This window comes from Belonocnema kinseyi, chromosome 2 (assembly GCF_010883055.1).
Source record: "Belonocnema kinseyi isolate 2016_QV_RU_SX_M_011 chromosome 2, B_treatae_v1, whole genome shotgun sequence".
NCBI lineage: Eukaryota > Metazoa > Arthropoda > Insecta > Hymenoptera > Cynipidae > Belonocnema > Belonocnema kinseyi.
Window position 1 is genome coordinate 124,325,251 of NC_046658.1, and position 18,982 is coordinate 124,344,232.

Genomic DNA, 18,982 nt, shown 5'->3' on the forward strand with positions numbered 1-18,982 from the left:
TACAACGATTTAAAAAAATCAATCATATTTTCATAAATTTACTAATATTTATAACACACTGAATACCACAAGTCAGTTTTTTGTAAAGATAATCTTTATTTTATTTCTTAAAAATCCATTGCTAATGAATTTTTTGACTTCCGTAGATTTTCCAAAAAAATGCATAATTTTATTTTTTAAAACCAGCATGGGGTGTTCCAAAATACTTTTTTTAAATTCTGTGAAAAAGTATGAGGCAATGTAAAATATACAAATAGCGATTATGAATAAAAATAGTTGAATTGAACCAAAGAGACGAATTTTTAACAATATACATGAATTTTCAACCAAAAAGTTGAATTTTTTAAACTAAAATTATTAATTTTTAACCGAATGTTGAATAGTTCAATTTTCATTGCATACAGTAATTTTCAATTTATAAAAAAAATTATTTTCTCCAAAACAGTTGAATTTTAAACCCAAAAATATGAATTTGAAACAAAAACGTTAATTTCCAATCAAACAATTGAATTTTTCACCCAATAGCTCAATTTTAAGTTAAAAACATGAATTTTTAACATGAAAAAGAAACAATTTTTTAACTAAATAGTTCAATTTTCAACTCAAAAGATAAATTTTCAACTAGCATTACGAATTTTGAAACAACAAAAAGTATTTTTTAAGAAAGTAGTTTAACTCTTATCCCAAGGGTTGAATTTTCAACCTAAGGACGCATTTTCAACTTAAATGATAACATGTTGGCATCTCAACGAACAATAATTTTTAGTTTAAATAAAAAGCAAATTAATTTATATAAAAAAAAACGATTTTCCATTAAAATACTTGAATTCTCATCTAAAACGGATTAATTTTCAACCAGTTTCATTTTAACAAAAAAACTACTTATTTTTTATCAAAAAAGACCAATTTTTAACAAAATACATCTAAAAAATCTAAATTTTCAACCAAAAGTGGTATAGTAAATTTTTTAGTTAGGAAAAATAATTTGAAACAAAATTCAACAAAATAGGTAAATTTTCAACCAAAGAAACGAATTTTTCATAAAGCAGTTCAGCTTTCAACAAAATAGTTGAATTTTTTCAACAATGGTTGAATGTTTAAGACAAAAATATGATTTTTCTAAGTCTATTTTTCAATTAAAATAAGATAATAGTTCTTTAAAGTTTACAATACCAAATGTTTAAACAAGTTGTTATTATTTTTAATAATATTCTCTTTAAAAAATGCTAGAAAGTTGCTTTTTCCTTAAATTTCCAACTTTTTTCTTACTTTTTACTTAGAATGAGGTAATAATAAGTGCAATTTAGCAAACATAATTGTTTACACCAATTATTATTCTTCATAACTGTCTTCTATAATAACGCTAGCTAGTTGCAACTCTTCAACCATTTTTTTCACTTTTCACTTAGTGATATAATAATTCATGCAAGTTGGAAAACATAATTGGTTAAGCAATTTATTATTGTATATAACAATCTTCTCTTAGATAATTGTTAGAAAGCTACGGGTTTTCTGAACTTTTTATCTTTTCTTTGGGTTTTTAGTAATGAACAAATAATAAATAAACATTAGAGAGAATCATTTTTTAAACAATCTCTTTCCCTTCTTTAATATGTTTTTTTGAAAAGAAAACAGATATTAGAAATATTCTTCAAATTCTCTATATGGATGAAATAAAATACAATTTTTCCTTCGAATAGTTACTGAGAGCCATTTTGTTTAAATTGATATTAATATTTATTATTCATTCCTTACTTAAAAGTCACCGAAAAGGTGAAAATTTAGGAAACCCCCATTATTTGCTAGCATTACTCTAAGAGAAGATAGTTATACACAAGGATAAATTGTTTAAACAATTATATTAGTTAAATTGCATTAATAATTACCTTGCTCTGCATTAAAAGTTGACAAAAAGTGGAAAATTTTGGGAAAAACTGCCACTATCTAGCGTTTCTATATAAAATAGTTACAAGCAATAATAATTTGTTGAAAAAATTATTTTTGTTAAAGTGCATTAATAATCTCCTCGCTCTGGGTGAAGAATAGACAAAAAGTAGAAAATTTGATAAAGAAACACAACTTTCTAGCATCATTTAAAAAGAATACTATTAAAAATAAAAATAAATTGATTAAACAATTCTTTTTATTAACTTAAATAAATTATTACCTTTCTATAATTGAAAAGTGGACGAAATGTGGGAAATTTAAGGAAAAACTGCAACATTTTAGAATTATTCCAAAAGAATATTTTTATAGGTAATAGTACATTCTTCAAACAATAATTTCTTTTAAATTAAAAAGAGTCTTGCTTCTCTCTGCCTGAAGAATTAAAACAAAAGTTGCTACAAACAATAATTAATTGTATTTTATGTATTAAAAACAATTTTTAATTTAAAAAAACACAAAAAAAAATCATTAGTGCCAAAAGTTGATAAACCCAACTTTTTCCCTTACAGGGTTTCTTTGGTACATGTTATAACACAGTTGTATGCATGAAAATTTAAAAAAAAATGTTGAACCACCCTAATTTTCAGTCTCATGATCAATGTAAAAATTAAAGAATAATTAAACTGCTTTCAATATTCCTATTTTTGAATATGAACCGATTATGGTTCAGTTTTGTTTCTTTGTAAAAAATGGAACTACACCAGAACCCCTATTTCGCAAACCCCGGTTTTGTAATTCCTAGAATTTCTGGTCCACGCAGTTTCTCAGATGACGGGGCGAGAGAAGGTTGCGAATCTTGCCTCGACAGGATCGCAGTGCGCGAGTACTCAGTCGAGTATATTGCGCAATATTATGCAATTCAATTGGAAAGGGTTCAGGCTGTTATAACACTGTTACTAAATCGGGGATCTGGTGTATACTTTTTTTCTGTATAGTGTAAGTGAAAATAAGGCTAACAATATTAATTAATTTTTTTAGGGAAAAATTCAACTTAGCCATGGTTAATGCGTATGGAGGGGTGATCATCGTCGCCGATGTATTATTATTATTTCTAAAGATAATTTTTTACCTCTTCGAGAGCATATACCGATTTTTCGTTCCAGCCGAGGAAAAAAGCGTCGCTGGAGAGATTGTACTGGTAATAAAACCTCGTATCTAGAATGGTTCAGAATAGAGACGGTCTAATTTACATCATTGACCTCAACTACAAGATTAAAATTCAGTTTGAGTCTCAGGATTTTTTTTCGAAAATAATTTTTATTTAATTTAATTTTTTTAATTCCAAACAGGTAACAGGAGCTGGCCATGGAATTGGAAGGGAATTAGCCGTGCGATACGCATCCTTGGGAGCTACTGTAGTTTGCTGGGATATTAATCAGGAAGGAAACGAGGAGACTGCAAATGAAATTAAGAAGCAAGGAGCAGCCAGATCTTTCGCATACAAGTATGATTTTTTCTTTACGAATTCCAATTAAATTTTTAATCTTAAGCACTATTTTATTGACCGAACTTAGAAACAAATAAAGTTCACAAATCAAAATTAGATTTTTCACTACCTTCTTTTCGGTTTATTAGAGACATAGAAAGAAAGTGGTTGAAAATCTGATTTTGATTTGGTACCTTTTTTGTGTTCTGATTTTGTTGCACATAAAATAGTTCATAAGAAATTAGATTTTATTTAATTTAAAAAAAGATATATTTTAAGTAGAGAAACTAATAAGTTCAAGAATCAACCACAAATATATTTATTTTTTATTTTTGAATATCTTAGAATATATCAAAATACAATTTCAAGAAAACAGTTTATTTTAAACCAACCAGTTCCATTTTTAAGCAAATAAATGGAATTTTTACTAAATGAAATGAACTTTATGAAAAAAGGTTAAATTTTTCAACCTTAAAATATAATTGTTCAATAAAAGATTTGTATCCTCAACCAAATTAATTTTTAAATAATTTGATTTTTTAACCCAAAAATATGAATTTTCAAGAAAAATTGTAATATTTTAACAAAAAAATATTTTTATTTTAAATAAAAAATCATTGGATTCAATAAAAAAATACGAAATTTCAACAAAATAGATGAATTCATAATTAGGAATATAAAATTTTAACAAAGAATGGGATAGTTTAATTTTCAGTTGAAAAAATTAATTCTTAACCAAAACAAAACCTTCATCAAATTAGTAAATTTTTTAACCAACTAGTTGAATTTTGAACAAAAAAGATAAATTGTCAACGAAAAGTTTTATTATTTAAGCCAAAAGAAATTGGATTTGAACGAAGGAAGATTTTAATTAAAATAAAAAACAGTTGAGTTCAACCAAAAAAAATACAATTAAAAAAATGGTTGAATTCTTAACCAACAAATATTAATTTTTAATCAAGCAGTTGGATTATTAGCCAAAAAAATAAATGAAGTTTCTACCAAAGCAGTTGAACTTTCAACACTTAAAGATCAGTTTTAAACAAAGTATTTAAATAGTCAAACAAAAAAGATTAATTTTCAACCAAAAACTGAATTTTAAACTAAATAGATCAATTTTCAACCAAGTAATTGAATTTTGAACAAAAAGAAGATGAATTTCCAACTAAATACCTATTTTTTCTATCACAAAGCAGATTATTTTCAATCAAACAGTTGCATCGTTAACCAAAAAATTAAGTTTTTATTCAAGAGATAAATTTTCAAACATCTTTTAAACTAACTTGAATTAATTATTCTTAAATCTTTGAAAAATCTTTAAAAATCAAAACAACTGCCTTAAAATCTCCCAGATTCTTTTTTGTCAATTTTTGAACTCTTTTTAAATGTTTAAGAATCTTTTTAAATATTCTTTTAAAATTACTTTTCTAAAAAAAAAACATTAAAAACATTTTCCACAAATTTTAAAGAAATTTTGTTTATAATATTCAAACCTTCCTAGATCCTTAGAAAGTTTAAAAATTTTATGTCGAAATCTTAAAAAATCTACATTTCAATTCAAATTTTTTGAAATTGTACATTTTTTTCAAAATTTCTAAATATCTTTCTAAATTACTCCGAATTAAAAATTTTAATTCTCTTGTAAAATATACATTTGAATCAAAATCTTTTGAAGTGTTTAAAACTTAAAATTATGATTTTAAAATAAAACCTAAACCTTTTTCCAATTTTCACATAAATCTTATTGCCGGTACCGGTATTTTTATTTGTTACCGGTGAAATATTAAAAAATCATTATAATTAAAATTTTCTGTACTATCAATAATGTTTAGAAACATTCAGAAATCAATTTTATCACTCATAATTTTGCATAAACTGTAATTTCTGCGATCATAAATCAACGTAGAAATCTTGCAATATTGCCCCAAAGCGTAATTTTTAAAATATAGACTCACATATCTCATTAGCTTAAAAGAAAATCCGATCTAAATATTTATTATCTAGAAAATAAATGCATTTTGTAAAATATGGATCAAACTTCTTATAAAATATTTGAAAAACTGCAAAAAACATTAGGTTTTTTTTTAGTTGGGATACATAAATTCGGTCTCGAACTAGGTGACCTGTAATTTTTACTTAATAATTTAATGTATATTCTTCACCGGCTGAATTCAGAAAGTGGTTTTCTGCAGTTTTCCTCTCCCCTAGCCAAGTTTAAAAAATAGGTTTCCTGTTGTTCAATATTATGACAAAATGTCCAAATTTGACTATTTTCTCGGCCGGGTAGTAGTAAATCGCTTTTATTTTTTATTTAATTAGTTGCTAGTGGAATCATTAAAATTATAATGTACATTTTTATAATACTATTTCTATCGATACCAGCTAGATACTAAAGGGAAAAGTAGGAAAAAGCATAACATAAGGGGGGGGGGGGGGGAATTAGCCGATAATTGTGTTACGTAATTTATGGATGGCCCCTTAAGTGGCCGGTACATCCACTTAAGTCGTATTTACGCGGTGCTGCAACCAATTATTCAGTTTACGACAACAATGTATGCGAGATTTTATGAATGAGACTTTTAAAAACTTAGCATCATCAATTGCACGCTACGCGAGTGTGTTGATTTTCAATTTGAGCGGGGAATAATTTTTAATGCAAAATAAAAATTTCGAATCACTATCTAATTTTTAGGCTTACTTAGTTTTTTGTTTTTGAGAGAACATTATTATAATTATCCTAAGATTCTTGAGAAAATACAAAAGGATTTTTGAACATTTCAGGTATGTCAAATAAAAATTTCAGCAAAAAATCTTCAACTCAATAGTTTAATTTTCAAAAAAAAACAAGATAAATGCCGAGCGAAAAATGTCACAGTTGATATTTTAATAAGAAAAAACACAAATTTACAAAAAAAAATGGCATAACCAAAAAAGATTAATTTTTAACCCAAAAAGATTAAATATTTTCCAAAATGGATGAATTTCATACAAAACGATTAATTTTTTAACCGGGATATATAAATTCTCAAGAAAAAAGTCAATTTACAAGATTTACATGAAATTTTAATTAATAAAAAAAGATGAATTTTCAAAGAAAAATGAAGAATTTTGATTCAAAAAGTATTTTTTAGTTGAGAAAGAAAAACAATTTTAAACAAATTACAATTTAAAGGGAAAATAAGTTTTTAATATAAAATGTAAATTTAGTATAAATATTTATACTTTAAGTTTCTTTATTAGTTTACTTTAAGGTTAGATAAATATAATTTTCGGTTTGAAGATTTCCGATACGTCCAAATACTATCCAGACTTATTTTTTTTATTTTATAGAATTTGACCAAATTTCATTAAAAAAATTAAGTCAATTAAAAATATATTTAGAGGTTTTTGACGCCTGGAAAAAATAAAAGAATATTTTTTCCATTTTCGGAAATTCTTCACTTTCGAAATATTTTTAATCTCTTCAAAACTTCTGAGATTCCTAAATATCTTCTAAACTAAATCGAATATTCCCAAAATTGTCTTGAAATTAATCATAATCGTTTTTGAAAATTTTGGAAATCTTTTGTAATGTTTAAAAAGCTTTTTAAATATTCTTTGAAAATTACCTTTTCAAAATAAAGAATTACTTTAAATATTCCCGTGAATCCTAAGAAATTTTCTTTATTGTCTTGAATATTAACTTTCAAAATCTTTAAAAAAATTTAACACTGTATTTAAAAATCTTTAAAAAATCCACATTTTGCTTAAATTTGATAAAATTTTAATTATTTATGAAATTTTTTAAACAGAATTGCACGAAAAGTCTTTTAAAAAAGTATTTTTCAAAAATCTATTTTAAAAAAACATAGTCAATTTGTGTAACAAACTTGCACAAAGATACTGAAAATAAGAGAAGTATATTTCTTTTGAAAATCTTTTAGAATATTTTTAAATATTTTCAATATCTTCAAATATTCTCTAAACATAAATTTCGTAAAATAAAAATCAGTTAAAATTTTCTTAAGATACTTAAGAATATTAAGAACATGTTTTTATTCTCTTAAATCCTTTCTAAATTGCAGGAAAACATTTGATATCTTTTTAAATGTTTCCTTAAAATTAATTTTTCAAAATAAAAAAGGATCAATTAAAATTTTCCGTATAATGTTAAGAAAAAATATATTTTATTTATATTATATATATTTTGTTTCAATTTTTTTATTAAAATTGTTTTTTTTTTAATTACTAAATAACTTTTCAAATTATTTGATTTTTCTCACAAGTTTTGGAAAAATTCAGAAAAACTAAAAAATCCGTCCTAAAATCTTCCAAATTCTTTTTTTTTTTCAATTTCGGCCATTTTTAAACATTATCTTTTTAAATTAATTTTTAAAAAAATCATTCAAGAGATGGACTAAAATCCAAAATTTGATATAAATTTCTATTTAATTGAATAATTTTAAATTAATTTTTACGACTTTTAGATGCGACGTATCTAGCAGAGATGAAGTTTTGGAAACTGCCGAAAAAGTCAGAGAAGAAGTTGGAAATGTTACTATTCTCGTAAATAATGCTGGTATCATGCCCTGCCACTCTTTCCTCACCCACACACCGGAAGAGATTAGAAAGCTAGTCGACGTCAATCTCATGTCGCACTTCTGGGTGAGTTAAAAAATGTTAAATTATATACACAGATTTATTTTCTACCAAAAACATTTTTTATTTTATTTTTAAACGCAGTTTAATTTTTAAACCTCCTTCCAGAAAAAATATCTGGATATACGAATTTTAAGACTTATCTTCAAATCAAAACTAAAAATAAAAATGATTTTTTTGTTCTCTTGAGACCTTTAAAAAATCTTACAAAGCTTTTAAATCCTCTTTTTGAAATCTTCAAAAATTTTAATTTGTTAAAATTTTTATTATTTTTACTATTTCAAAACTTTTAAATATCTCGTAAATTTATTCGAATTCTATTATAGGGTTATTACTTTTGGTTGAGTGCCAACATGTTAAATTATGTTCACAGATTTATTTCGAACCAAAAATATTTTTCATTCTATTTTTAAACAGAGTTTCATTTTTAAACTTTCTTTCAGAAAAAATAACCGCATTTGAGAATTTTAAGACTCATCTTCAAACTGAAACGTAAATTAAAAATTATTTAATTGTTCTCTTGAAACCTTGAAAAATTCTTAAAACGCTTCTAAATCTTTTGTTTGCGATTTCCAATTCAACATTTTATTTTAAATTTGTTGAAACTTTATTATTATCTTTTCAAAACTTCTAAATATCTCTTAAACTTATTCGAATTTTATTTTTGCGTTATTACTTTTAGGTGAATTTTCAAATTTTAAATTAGATACCTAGATTTATTTTCTATCAAAAACAATTTTCATTCTATTTTCAAAGAGAGATTAATTTTTAAACTTCCAGAGAAAATCATGGGTATACGAATTTTAAGATTCATCTTCAAATTAAGACCTAAATAAAAATTATTTTTTATTCTCTTGAAGCCTTACAAAATTCTTAAAAAGCTTCTAAACCTTCTGTTTGAAATCTTAAAAAATCGACTTTTTATTTAAAATTTGTTCAAATCTTTTTAATTTAATATTAGTTTTGTATATTTTCCAAACATTTTTAAAAATATATTTTTAAAAAGTTTAATTTTTCAAATTAAAAAATAATAACTATTTACTATTTTTTAGATTTATTTGTTTACTTGTATTTAAGATTTTTTATAAATATAATATTCCTCAGATTCTCCAGAAAATTCAAAAATATTTTTGAAAATTTTAAATATGTTAAATCAAATTTTTAATAAAAAAAGTTAATCTTTAAACAAATAGTTGAATTGAAAAAATTATTTCTCACCAAAAATGTTATAATAGATATTTCAATTCAAAAAGAGGATTTAGAAACAAAAAAAGTTGAATTCATAAAAAAATACTATTTTTCTACAAAATTGTAAAATCCTCAACTAAAAATAAAATTAATTTTCGATCAGTTCTCAAAAAAGTTGAATGCATAAAAAAAAAAGAATTTTCAATAATATAGTTGAATCCACAAGCAAAAAAAATTTTGCATTTCAACTAAATATTTGCAATTTTAATAAAAGAAGATGAAATTTGCATCAAGAGGGATGCAATTTTAAATCGAAAAGAATTAATTTTCAAACAAAATTTTTGTATTTATTTACTTTAAGGTTATATAAACATAATTTTCCTAGTCTTCTCAAGAAAGTATTGCTTTTTGAAAATTTCGTAAATCTTTTACAATGTTTAAAAATATTTTTAATCATTCTCGTCAAATTTATTTTTCCAAATAGTCACTTTAAATATTCTAAATCTGTTGCAATCTTTTTAAGTTAAAAAATATTTTTTGTACATTTTCAAGACTTCTATGTATGACTTAAACGTGTGCGAATTGTTTTCTAAAATTCTTTTCCGACATTTAAACAAATTAATAGAAATGTTTTAAAATCTTTTCTTAAAATTAAGTTGTGAAAAAAAATCCATTTAAATTTTGACTGGAACCTGAAAAAAATCAAATCCTTAAAAGCTTCAAAATATTATTTCAAAATCTTCACAATTCTAGATTTTGGTTTCAAATCCTTCAAATTATTGTTCAATCATTTTAAAACTTCACAATAAAACTTACATTACAAATTATTATGTTTCAGATGCTGCAAGCATTTTTGCCTAGTATGATTGAAAAAAATCACGGACATGTGGTGGCTTTATCGTCAATGGCTGGTATCGTAGGACTTCCGAATTTGGTGCCGTATTGTGCAACAAAATACGCAGTTAGAGGTCAGTTTTTTTCAAGTTTTCCAAAACAGAAAATATAAATTTGTTTTTTCTATTTAGTTCCGGGAAGTTTTTCTACTTATCTACTACTATAATTATATAAAAAAAATTTTATTAACAAACAATTAATTCAACAAATTATATTTCTCAGGAATTATGGATTCAATATGTGAGGAAATTCGTCAAATAAGTCCCAACAAAATAAACAATATCAAATTCACCACCATTTATCCTTATATGGTCGATACCGGACTTTGCAAAAAACCAAAATCGAGGTAAGAGAAACAAAAAGTAAATTATTAAATTAGATTAAAAAGCATAAATAATTTTAAAATCCATCATTAAAATAAGTTTTAAATATAAAAATTACAACATTTTAAAAACAATAATTAGTCATTTCGAATTTTAAGCGTTTGAAAATTTAAAAAACAACATATTTGATGATTTGTTCAGACCAAATTTTTTGTAATTGGTCAATTTCATTAGAAAGGACTTGAAGTTGTATAATTTCTATTTCAAAGCGTTCAAAATTGAACAGTTTCATTTTTAATTGAATAATCTCAAAATTGAATGATTTTAGATTAAAATTTCAAAAATTATATTTTTCAAATTCGTAGGAACTGAAATTGTATTATTTTTAATTGAAAGCATTCAGAATGGAATAATTAAAATAAATTTCAATTCAAAGCGATAAATTTAATCAATTAATTAATTTAACATTAACATTGATTAGACAAATTTTTCTGAGATGAGAAAATAAATTCGCCGTCATTTTTACTATTCAAAGTGGAAAAATGTTCAATCATAAACTTTTAAAATTAAATTATTCTAAACAAAAAAAACCGTTAAAAATGAAGTAATTATAAATGGGTAATATTAAAAGTGAAAAAATAATTAGCAAAAATTATTAAAACCTTTTTTTTATACTCAATCCCTTACAACTTTAATTATTTAGAGCAACCTTAAATTTAGAAAAAAAAAACAATTTTTTGAATTGTTAATTAACCTTATAAAAATTGAACCATTACCATTTTAAGTGAAAAATTTTAACTTTTGAAAGGAAAAATAAGAAGCTTGCGTTCAGCATGAAATTTCACAAATTTAAAATGGTAATGTTTCAAAATGAAAGAAATAATTAAATTAACGAGATATCAATTTCAGATAGTTTAATTTTTATACACTTTGATTTTGAAAAACACTATTTTTAACTTTTTAGCTTCAAATCATGTAATTTCTAACACTTCATTTAGAATATTATTTACTATTTTATTATTTATCGAAATTTTTCAAACAAATATTTTTTTAATTTAAATGATATTTTTTTTCAATCTTCAATCAAAAATTTGATTTTTTTAACGATTGAAAATAAAAAAATAAAAAAAGAATGCAACAAGATTGATGCATATGGTTCCAGTGTTTGAAATTGCAGAATTTTAGCCTTTCAATTCGAATTTTTTTATTTGAATATGAAACTATCAACATTTAGGGATGTTTTCAAATAATAAATAGGCACTGACTAATATTATGGAATTTTCCATAATGGTAGATATTTCGTAAACAATAATTAAATTTTCAATGCCTTTTTCTAAAATCTTCTAATTTTTAGGGCTGTAAATTGACCAATTATTGTCTTAATTTTTTCATTATTTTGAATTTATTCTGGGGAATTTAATTCAAAATTTTAAAAATATAAATCATTTAAACTTTTTTTTTGCGCGAACTATCAAGTCTTTCAATTTGATATTTTACGATTTCATAGAATTTAAAAACGATTTGTACGTTTAAGACTGAAAGCAATCAATTTCGAATATTTAAATATAAAAATATTCAATTTCAAATTGACTAAAATTCAACCCAAAAATTAGAATATTTAAATAAAAAATTATTAATTTAAAAACTGATTAACAAGGCTTTCAATAAAAATTTGCAATTTTAAAAGACTTAATAGTGAAATTTCGAACAAAAAAAATTTATAATAAAAAAAATGAATGAATAAAGAAATGCTTCAATGTGGATAAAATAAATAAATACGAAGATTATATTAATATTATAATTAACATATATTTTTTAATATCAAATTTACCTTAATTTAGTAACAAATTTTAATGAATACGTTAATTTTGTTAAAAGCAGACTAGAGTGTTGGATCAAAGGTGGGGAAATGACAAATATAAATTTAAAAATAGATTCTATTTTTCTCAAATGATTTTTAATTCTTCTTTTAATTTTAGATTCCCGAATCTTTTGGCGCTGGTTAAGCCGCACGAAGCTGCTGATCAAATAATAAGCGCACAGAGAAGGAATCAAATGGAAATTACTATTCCTAGTTATTGGTTAACAGTCAGCACGTTTGTTAGGTTCGTATTAACAAATTATTAAATTTTCGAAATCGAATTAACTTTATGCATTTAATTGAAAACCTTTCAAATTTAGGGTTAATACTCACATTTTCCAATTTTTAAAACAATTTACTTGGAATATGGATACAAGTTTATCGCGAGTTTATAATGAATATTTTTTTCATTTTTGAAAGCAACTTCATAAGAGGACAAGAAATCTCGTAATGGTGCAAGTTTCTAGGGATTTAATTTTTTTTTAATCAGAAAGCTTTGACAAATTATTTCAGGCTATTCTTAAATAGACTAAACATCACCTTCGAGTAATAATATAAATAAATGATGCTAAAAATATAATGAATCATTTTTTGAATTTGTGCACAATATAGCTGTTTTTTTTAGAAAAAACGATCAGCATTGCATTGTTTATAATAATTTTAAAATTGATAGGATAGTCACTAGAGTGATTTTTCATTTTTTTTAACATTAATTTCCGCCTTTCATAACAGGAAAAATTTCTAAAATAAGAAGAGAGAATTTTTCATCCCTAATAGTCATATTGCAATTCAAAATTATGATTTTTTTTTAAATTCCTGATTCCAACTAAGAACTATACGTTTGGAAAAATTCCAGTTCCAACTCAAAAGTTAAATTTCAGAATTCACTGTTCGCAGTCAGAATTTTAATTCTTTTGAAAAATTCCATGTTATAATTCATAATTTTATTCGTTGGAAAAATATTCGGTTCCAACTCAGAATTTGTTAAAATTTCAAATCTCTCTGTTCCAACTCAGAATTTATTTAAATTTGAAAATTCCGTGTTCCAAAATTCTCTGTTGAAAAATTCCCTGTTCCAATCCACAATTTTAATTCTTTTGAAAAAGTCCCTGCTTCAGCCCACAATTTTAATTCTCTATGAAAATTTTCAGTTCCAACTCATACCAGCATTTGTTAAAATTTCAAAAATTCCCTGTTCCAATCCACAATTTTAATTCTTTGTGAAAGTTTTCAGTCCCAACTCAGAATTTGTTTAAATTTAAAAATTCCTTGTTCCAACTTAGTATTTATTTAAAGTGAAAATTCCCTGTTCCAAGTAGAATTATAATTCTTTTGAAAAAGTCCCTGCCCCAGTCCACAATTTTAATTCTCTATGAAGATTTTTTAGTTCCAACTCACACCAGCATTTGTTAAAATTTCAAAAATTCCCTGTTCCAATCCAGAATTTTAATTCTTTGGGAAAGTTTTCAGTCCCAACTCAGAATTTGTTTAAATTTAAAAATTCCTTGTTCCAACTTAGAATTTATTTAAAGTGAAAATTCCCTGTTCCAAGTAGAATTATAATTCTTTTGAAAAAGTCCCTGCCCCAGTCCACAATTTTAATTCTCTATGAAGATTTTTTAGTTCCAACTCACACCAGCATTTGTTAAAATTTCAAAAATTCCCTGTTCCAATCCAGAATTTTAATTCTTTGGGAAAGTTTTCAGTTCCTACTCAGAATTTGTTAAAATTTGAAAATTCCTTGTTCCAACTTAGAATTTATTTAAAGTGAAAATTCCCTGCTCCAGTCCACAATTTTAATTCTCTATGAAAATTTTTTAGTTCCAACTCACACCAGCATTTGTTAAAATTTCAAAAATTCCCTGTTCCAATCCACAATCTTAATTCTTTGTGAAAGTTTTCAGTCCCAACTCAGAATTTGTTTAAATTTGAAAATCTCCTGCTCCAACTCAGAATTTATTTAAATTAAAAAATTCCCTACTCCAAAGAGAAATATAATTTTTTTAAAAATTCCCTCCTCCAAATCAGAATTTTAATTCCTTGGAAAAGTGTCCAATTCCAACTCACTCTAGAAATGGTTAAAATTTCAAAATTCCCTGTTTCAACTTAAAATTTATTTAAATTTCCAAAATTCTCTGTTAAAAAATTCCCTGTTCCAATCCAGAATTTTAATTCTTTTGAAAAAGTCCCTGCTCCAGTCCACAATTTTAATCGTCTATGAAAATTTTTTAGTTCCAACTCACACCAGCATTTGTTAAAATTTCGAAAATTCCCTGTTCCAATCCAGAATTTTAATTCTTTGGGAAAGTTTTCAGTTCCTACTCAGAATTCGTTAAAATTTGAAAATTCCTTGTTCCTACTTAGAATTTATTTAAAGTGAAAATTCCCTGCTCCAATTCAGAATTTTAATTCTCTGGGAAAATTTTCAGTTCCAACTTTCAGTTTCAACTCCAAATCAGAATTTATTTAAATTTCAAAATTGCCTGTTCCAATGAGAATTATAACTCCTTTGAAAAAGTCCCTGCTCCAAATTCAGAATTTTAATTCTTTGTGAAAGTTTTCAGTCCCAACTCAGAATTTGTTAAAATTTGAAAATTCCTTGTTCCAACTTAAAATTTATTTAAAGTGAAAATTTCCTGTTCCAAGGAGAATTATCATTCTTATGAAAAATTCCCTGCTCCAATTCAGAATTTAGATTCTTTTGGAAAATTTTCAGTTCCAACTCACACCTGAATTTGTTAAAATTTCCAAATTCCCTGTTCCAACTTAGAATTTATTCAAATTTCAAAATTCTCTGGTGAAAAATTCCCTGTTCTAATCCAGAATTTTAATTCTTTGGAAAAATTTCTAGTTCCATCTCAGAACTTTAATTATTTGGGAAAATGTTCAGTTTCAACTAAGAATTTGTTAAAATACCAAAATTTCCTGTTCCAACTTAGAATGTACTTGAATTTCAAAATTCCCTGTTCCGAGACAGAGCTCTGATTCTTCTTCTCAAAAATTTCTTGTTTCAATCCCGAATTTTAATTCTTTTCGAAAATTCCCTGAAATATTTTTAATCAGTCGAAAATTCTTTCAACTGCCGTGTAAAATTCCGAATTAACAAAAAGTCGCTAGAAATTTTTTAAAAACTGTGAAATCCCTTAAACGTGTCCAATTTTCGAATTTTCAAATTATACTATATTTTTAATATTATTATTTTAATTATGTATTATAAATTCTAAAATTAATTTTTTCCATTTTTTCAGGACTTTACCCTACAAAGCGATACTTCAAGTAATCGATTTTGTGGACAGTGGAGTCGAAGCCGAAAGTTAATGCAAAATTATAAATCATTTCTACTGAACGAAACTGATTTAGAACAATAATCATAAATTACCGACATTTGAATGTTGACCATCTGTGTCTGATGTCAAGAAACTATTAATTTCTGTAAAAATGACTGTAAAAATTACGTGAAGTGTGAGTGTGTACGAAATTTTATTATTTGGTTAATATCTATGTTTTTAATAATATTAATAATTGTTCCGTTCCAAGATTGTTTTAGAAGTGTGAGTTTTTATCGACTGATGAAAATGTTTGAAATTCAAGAGTGATTTTTAATCTTATCGTCGAATCTTCTGAATGAAAATAAGCTTATAAGATGACAATTTAACAGGGAATCTTATCTTACTGTTGAAAGTGCACTTTTATTTGTATAAGATAATCTTTTGGTAAATACGATCACTCAAAGTTACGCATTTACCATATAAATGTGAAAAAACTTGCCCATTGATTCTAGAGTTAAGTTATTGTAGTTAGAGCGGATCTTCAGTCATATAACTTTAAAATTCAGAGAGTATATTCGCACCGTTTTTACAATTTAATTGAATTGAATTTTAGTTTTTAAGAAGAGTTTCTAGGTAGAAAATAAGTTGAAGACGGCAAAACGTATGTGATGCGAAAAATAAATCAAAGAAGTTTTTTAATCACTGAAGACGTATTTATTAATCAAATTTTCAACCAAAATATGACGTTTCTACTGAAAGATGAACCTTCAACCAAACAGTTGAATTTTCAAATAAAAAGGCGAATTTTCTAAGAAACAATGGAGTTTTCAACGCGGAAATATGAATTTTTAAGAAAAAAAAAGGAAATTTTCGTAAAAATAGTTCAATTTTCTACTAAAGGGATGGATTCTGAACCAGAAATACAAGAGTAAACTTTTTAATGAAAAAGAATGAATTTACAACCAAAAAGATGATCTTTTTCATAAAATATGAATTTTCAACCAAATAATTTTAACGCGAATAGTGAATTTTTAAGGAAAAAGTCCATTTTCAATATAATAGTTGAATTTTCTACTAAAAAGATTAATTCTGAACCAACAATATAAGAGTAAACTTTTAAATGAAAAAGAATTAATCTTCAACCAAAAAAGATTTATTTTATTTTAAAATATGAATTTTCACCTAAATAGTGTAATTTTGAACCAAACTGTTCAAATTTCAAGCCAAAAAATGAATCGTCTACAGAACAGTTGAATTTTCACCGAAAACGATCAATTCCAACTGAAAAAGGTGATTTTTCAGCCAAAAAATACAAATTTTCTACCAAATAGTTGAATGGCAACTAAAAAAGCAAACTTTCTATCAAAAAATTCAATTTTCAATTAAAAAATATGAATTTTCAAGAAAAAAGTGAGTGATTTTTCAACCAGGAAGATTAATTTTCCTTCGAAAAAAAATTCAAGCATACAGTTTTATTTTCAAATGAAAAGGCGAAATTTCTACAAATCAATTCAATTTTGCACCCGAAAATATGAATTTTCAACAAAAATCATTTTTTATCAAGAAGATTAATTTTCTACCAAAAAAGACGAACTTTTGATCAAACAATTACAACGTAGTTCAAACAAGTTTCAAAACAAAAAAAAACTAATTTAAAAAAATACAAAGTGGTTGAATTTTCAAAAAAAATAATTTTTAACCCAAAAATATTATTTTTTCAACCAAAATGATTGATTTTCCACCAAAACCGACCAATTTTCTACCAAACAGTTGAATTTTCAACTAAAAACAAAAATTTTTTACAAGGGAAAATAAGAATTTTCAGGGTAAAAGTTAATTTTTAACAAAATAGTTAAATTTTCAACAAAAAAAGATCATTTTTAACCTGAAAAGGTGATTTTTCAACCAGGAAGATCAATATGAAAACCTTTTAATTTTCAATTTAAGTTTCTAAAAAACAATTGAATTTTGAAGCCGAAAAAATAAATTTTCAAACAAAAAAAAAATAAATAAATTTTATCAAGAAGATTAATTTTCCACCAAACAAGTTTCAACCAAAAGAGGCGAATTTTGAAAGAAAAATATAATAAAGTTTCTAATATTTTTTAATTAATGATTAATTAATAATTTTAATAATTTCCAACCAAAAAATACTACTTTACAAAAAGATACAAAATAGTTAAGTTTTTAACAAAAGAATGTTATTATTCTTAACCCAAAAAGGTAATTTTTCGTCAAGGAAAACTAATTTTCATATAAATTTTCAACGAAAAAAATCATATTTAGCCCAAAAAGGTGAGTTTTCAACCACCAGGATTAATTTTGTACAAAAAAAAAACACAATTTTTAAGAAAATAGATCCATTTTCAACTAAAGAGGCGAATTTTCTGCAAAATAATTTAATTTTAAACCCGAAAAATATGAATATTAAACTCAAAAGGTCATTTTAAACCCAAAAAGTTGATTTTTCAACCAAGAAAAATCAATATTCAACCAAGTTGTTGAATTTTCAACAAAAGAATATGCCTTTTCAATAAAAAAAGATAATTTTCGACCCAAAAAGGTCAATTTCAACGAAAAAGATTAATTTGTTACCAAAAAAAACCAACTTTCGATTAAATAGTTACATTTTCAACTAAAAAGGAGAAGCTTATACTAAGCAATTAAATTTTTTATCCGAAAATATGAAATTACAAGAAAACCGCATTTAAAAAAAAAATAGTAGTTCTAATTTCAACCAAATAGTTGAATTTTCAATCAACGAAAAAGGATAATTTTTTAATTAAACAACTGAATTTTCAAGACAAAAAGTTAATTTTTTTCAAAACAAAAAAAATCAAGTTTCAACCAAACGAGTCGAATTTCGAAATAAAAAAATTATAGAAATATTTTGAATTAAAAAGATATCATTTAAAAAAAAAAGATGACTTTTCTACCATAAAATGACTTTACATACAAACAGTTGGATTTTCTACCAAACTGTTCAAATTTTAATCCAAAAAGATGAATTTTCTACAAAACAGTTGAGTTTTTATCACGAAAATATAAATTTTCAACAAAAAAATTCATTTTTAACCCAAGAAGGTGAGTTTTCAACAAGTAAGATTAATTTTTCACCAAAAAGAAAAAACAAAGAATTATCAAGCGAAATGTTGAATTTTCAACTAAAAAGAAGAATTGATTTTTCAATACGAAAATATGCATTTTTAATAACAAGATCATTTTCAATCCAAAAAGGTGATTTTGAACCCAGAATATTAAAATTCCGCCAGAAAGATCAATTTTCAACCAAATAGTTAAATTTTCTACCCAAGATATGATTCTTCAGCCGGAAAATTGCAAATTTGTTCAACTTTCAACCAAGTAGTTGCATTTTAAAACAAAAAAGAAAACTTGTTAACCAAAGAGTTGAATTTTCAACAAAATCATTACATTT

The 18,982-nt window shown here is 24.5% G+C and overlaps 1 protein-coding gene across 2 annotated transcripts in view; it reads left to right on the top strand.

The window, feature by feature from the left end:
* Nucleotides 1-16,253, top strand: part of LOC117167854 (short-chain dehydrogenase/reductase family 16C member 6-like) — a 20,870-nt gene extending 4,617 nt beyond the window's left edge. For both annotated transcript variants that reach the window (XM_033353064.1, XM_033353063.1), the window contains exons 2-8: nucleotides 2,926-3,085; nucleotides 3,237-3,391; nucleotides 7,840-8,017; nucleotides 10,038-10,167; nucleotides 10,316-10,439; nucleotides 12,396-12,521; nucleotides 15,526-16,253. In XM_033353064.1, coding sequence (XP_033208955.1) covers nucleotides 2,945-3,085; nucleotides 3,237-3,391; nucleotides 7,840-8,017; nucleotides 10,038-10,167; nucleotides 10,316-10,439; nucleotides 12,396-12,521; nucleotides 15,526-15,595 — 924 coding nt within the window. In that variant the 5' untranslated portion in view covers nucleotides 2,926-2,944 and the 3' untranslated portion in view covers nucleotides 15,596-16,253. The remainder of the gene's footprint in view (nucleotides 1-2,925; nucleotides 3,086-3,236; nucleotides 3,392-7,839; nucleotides 8,018-10,037; nucleotides 10,168-10,315; nucleotides 10,440-12,395; nucleotides 12,522-15,525) is intronic.
* The last annotated feature ends 2,729 nt before the right edge of the window (nucleotides 16,254-18,982 follow it).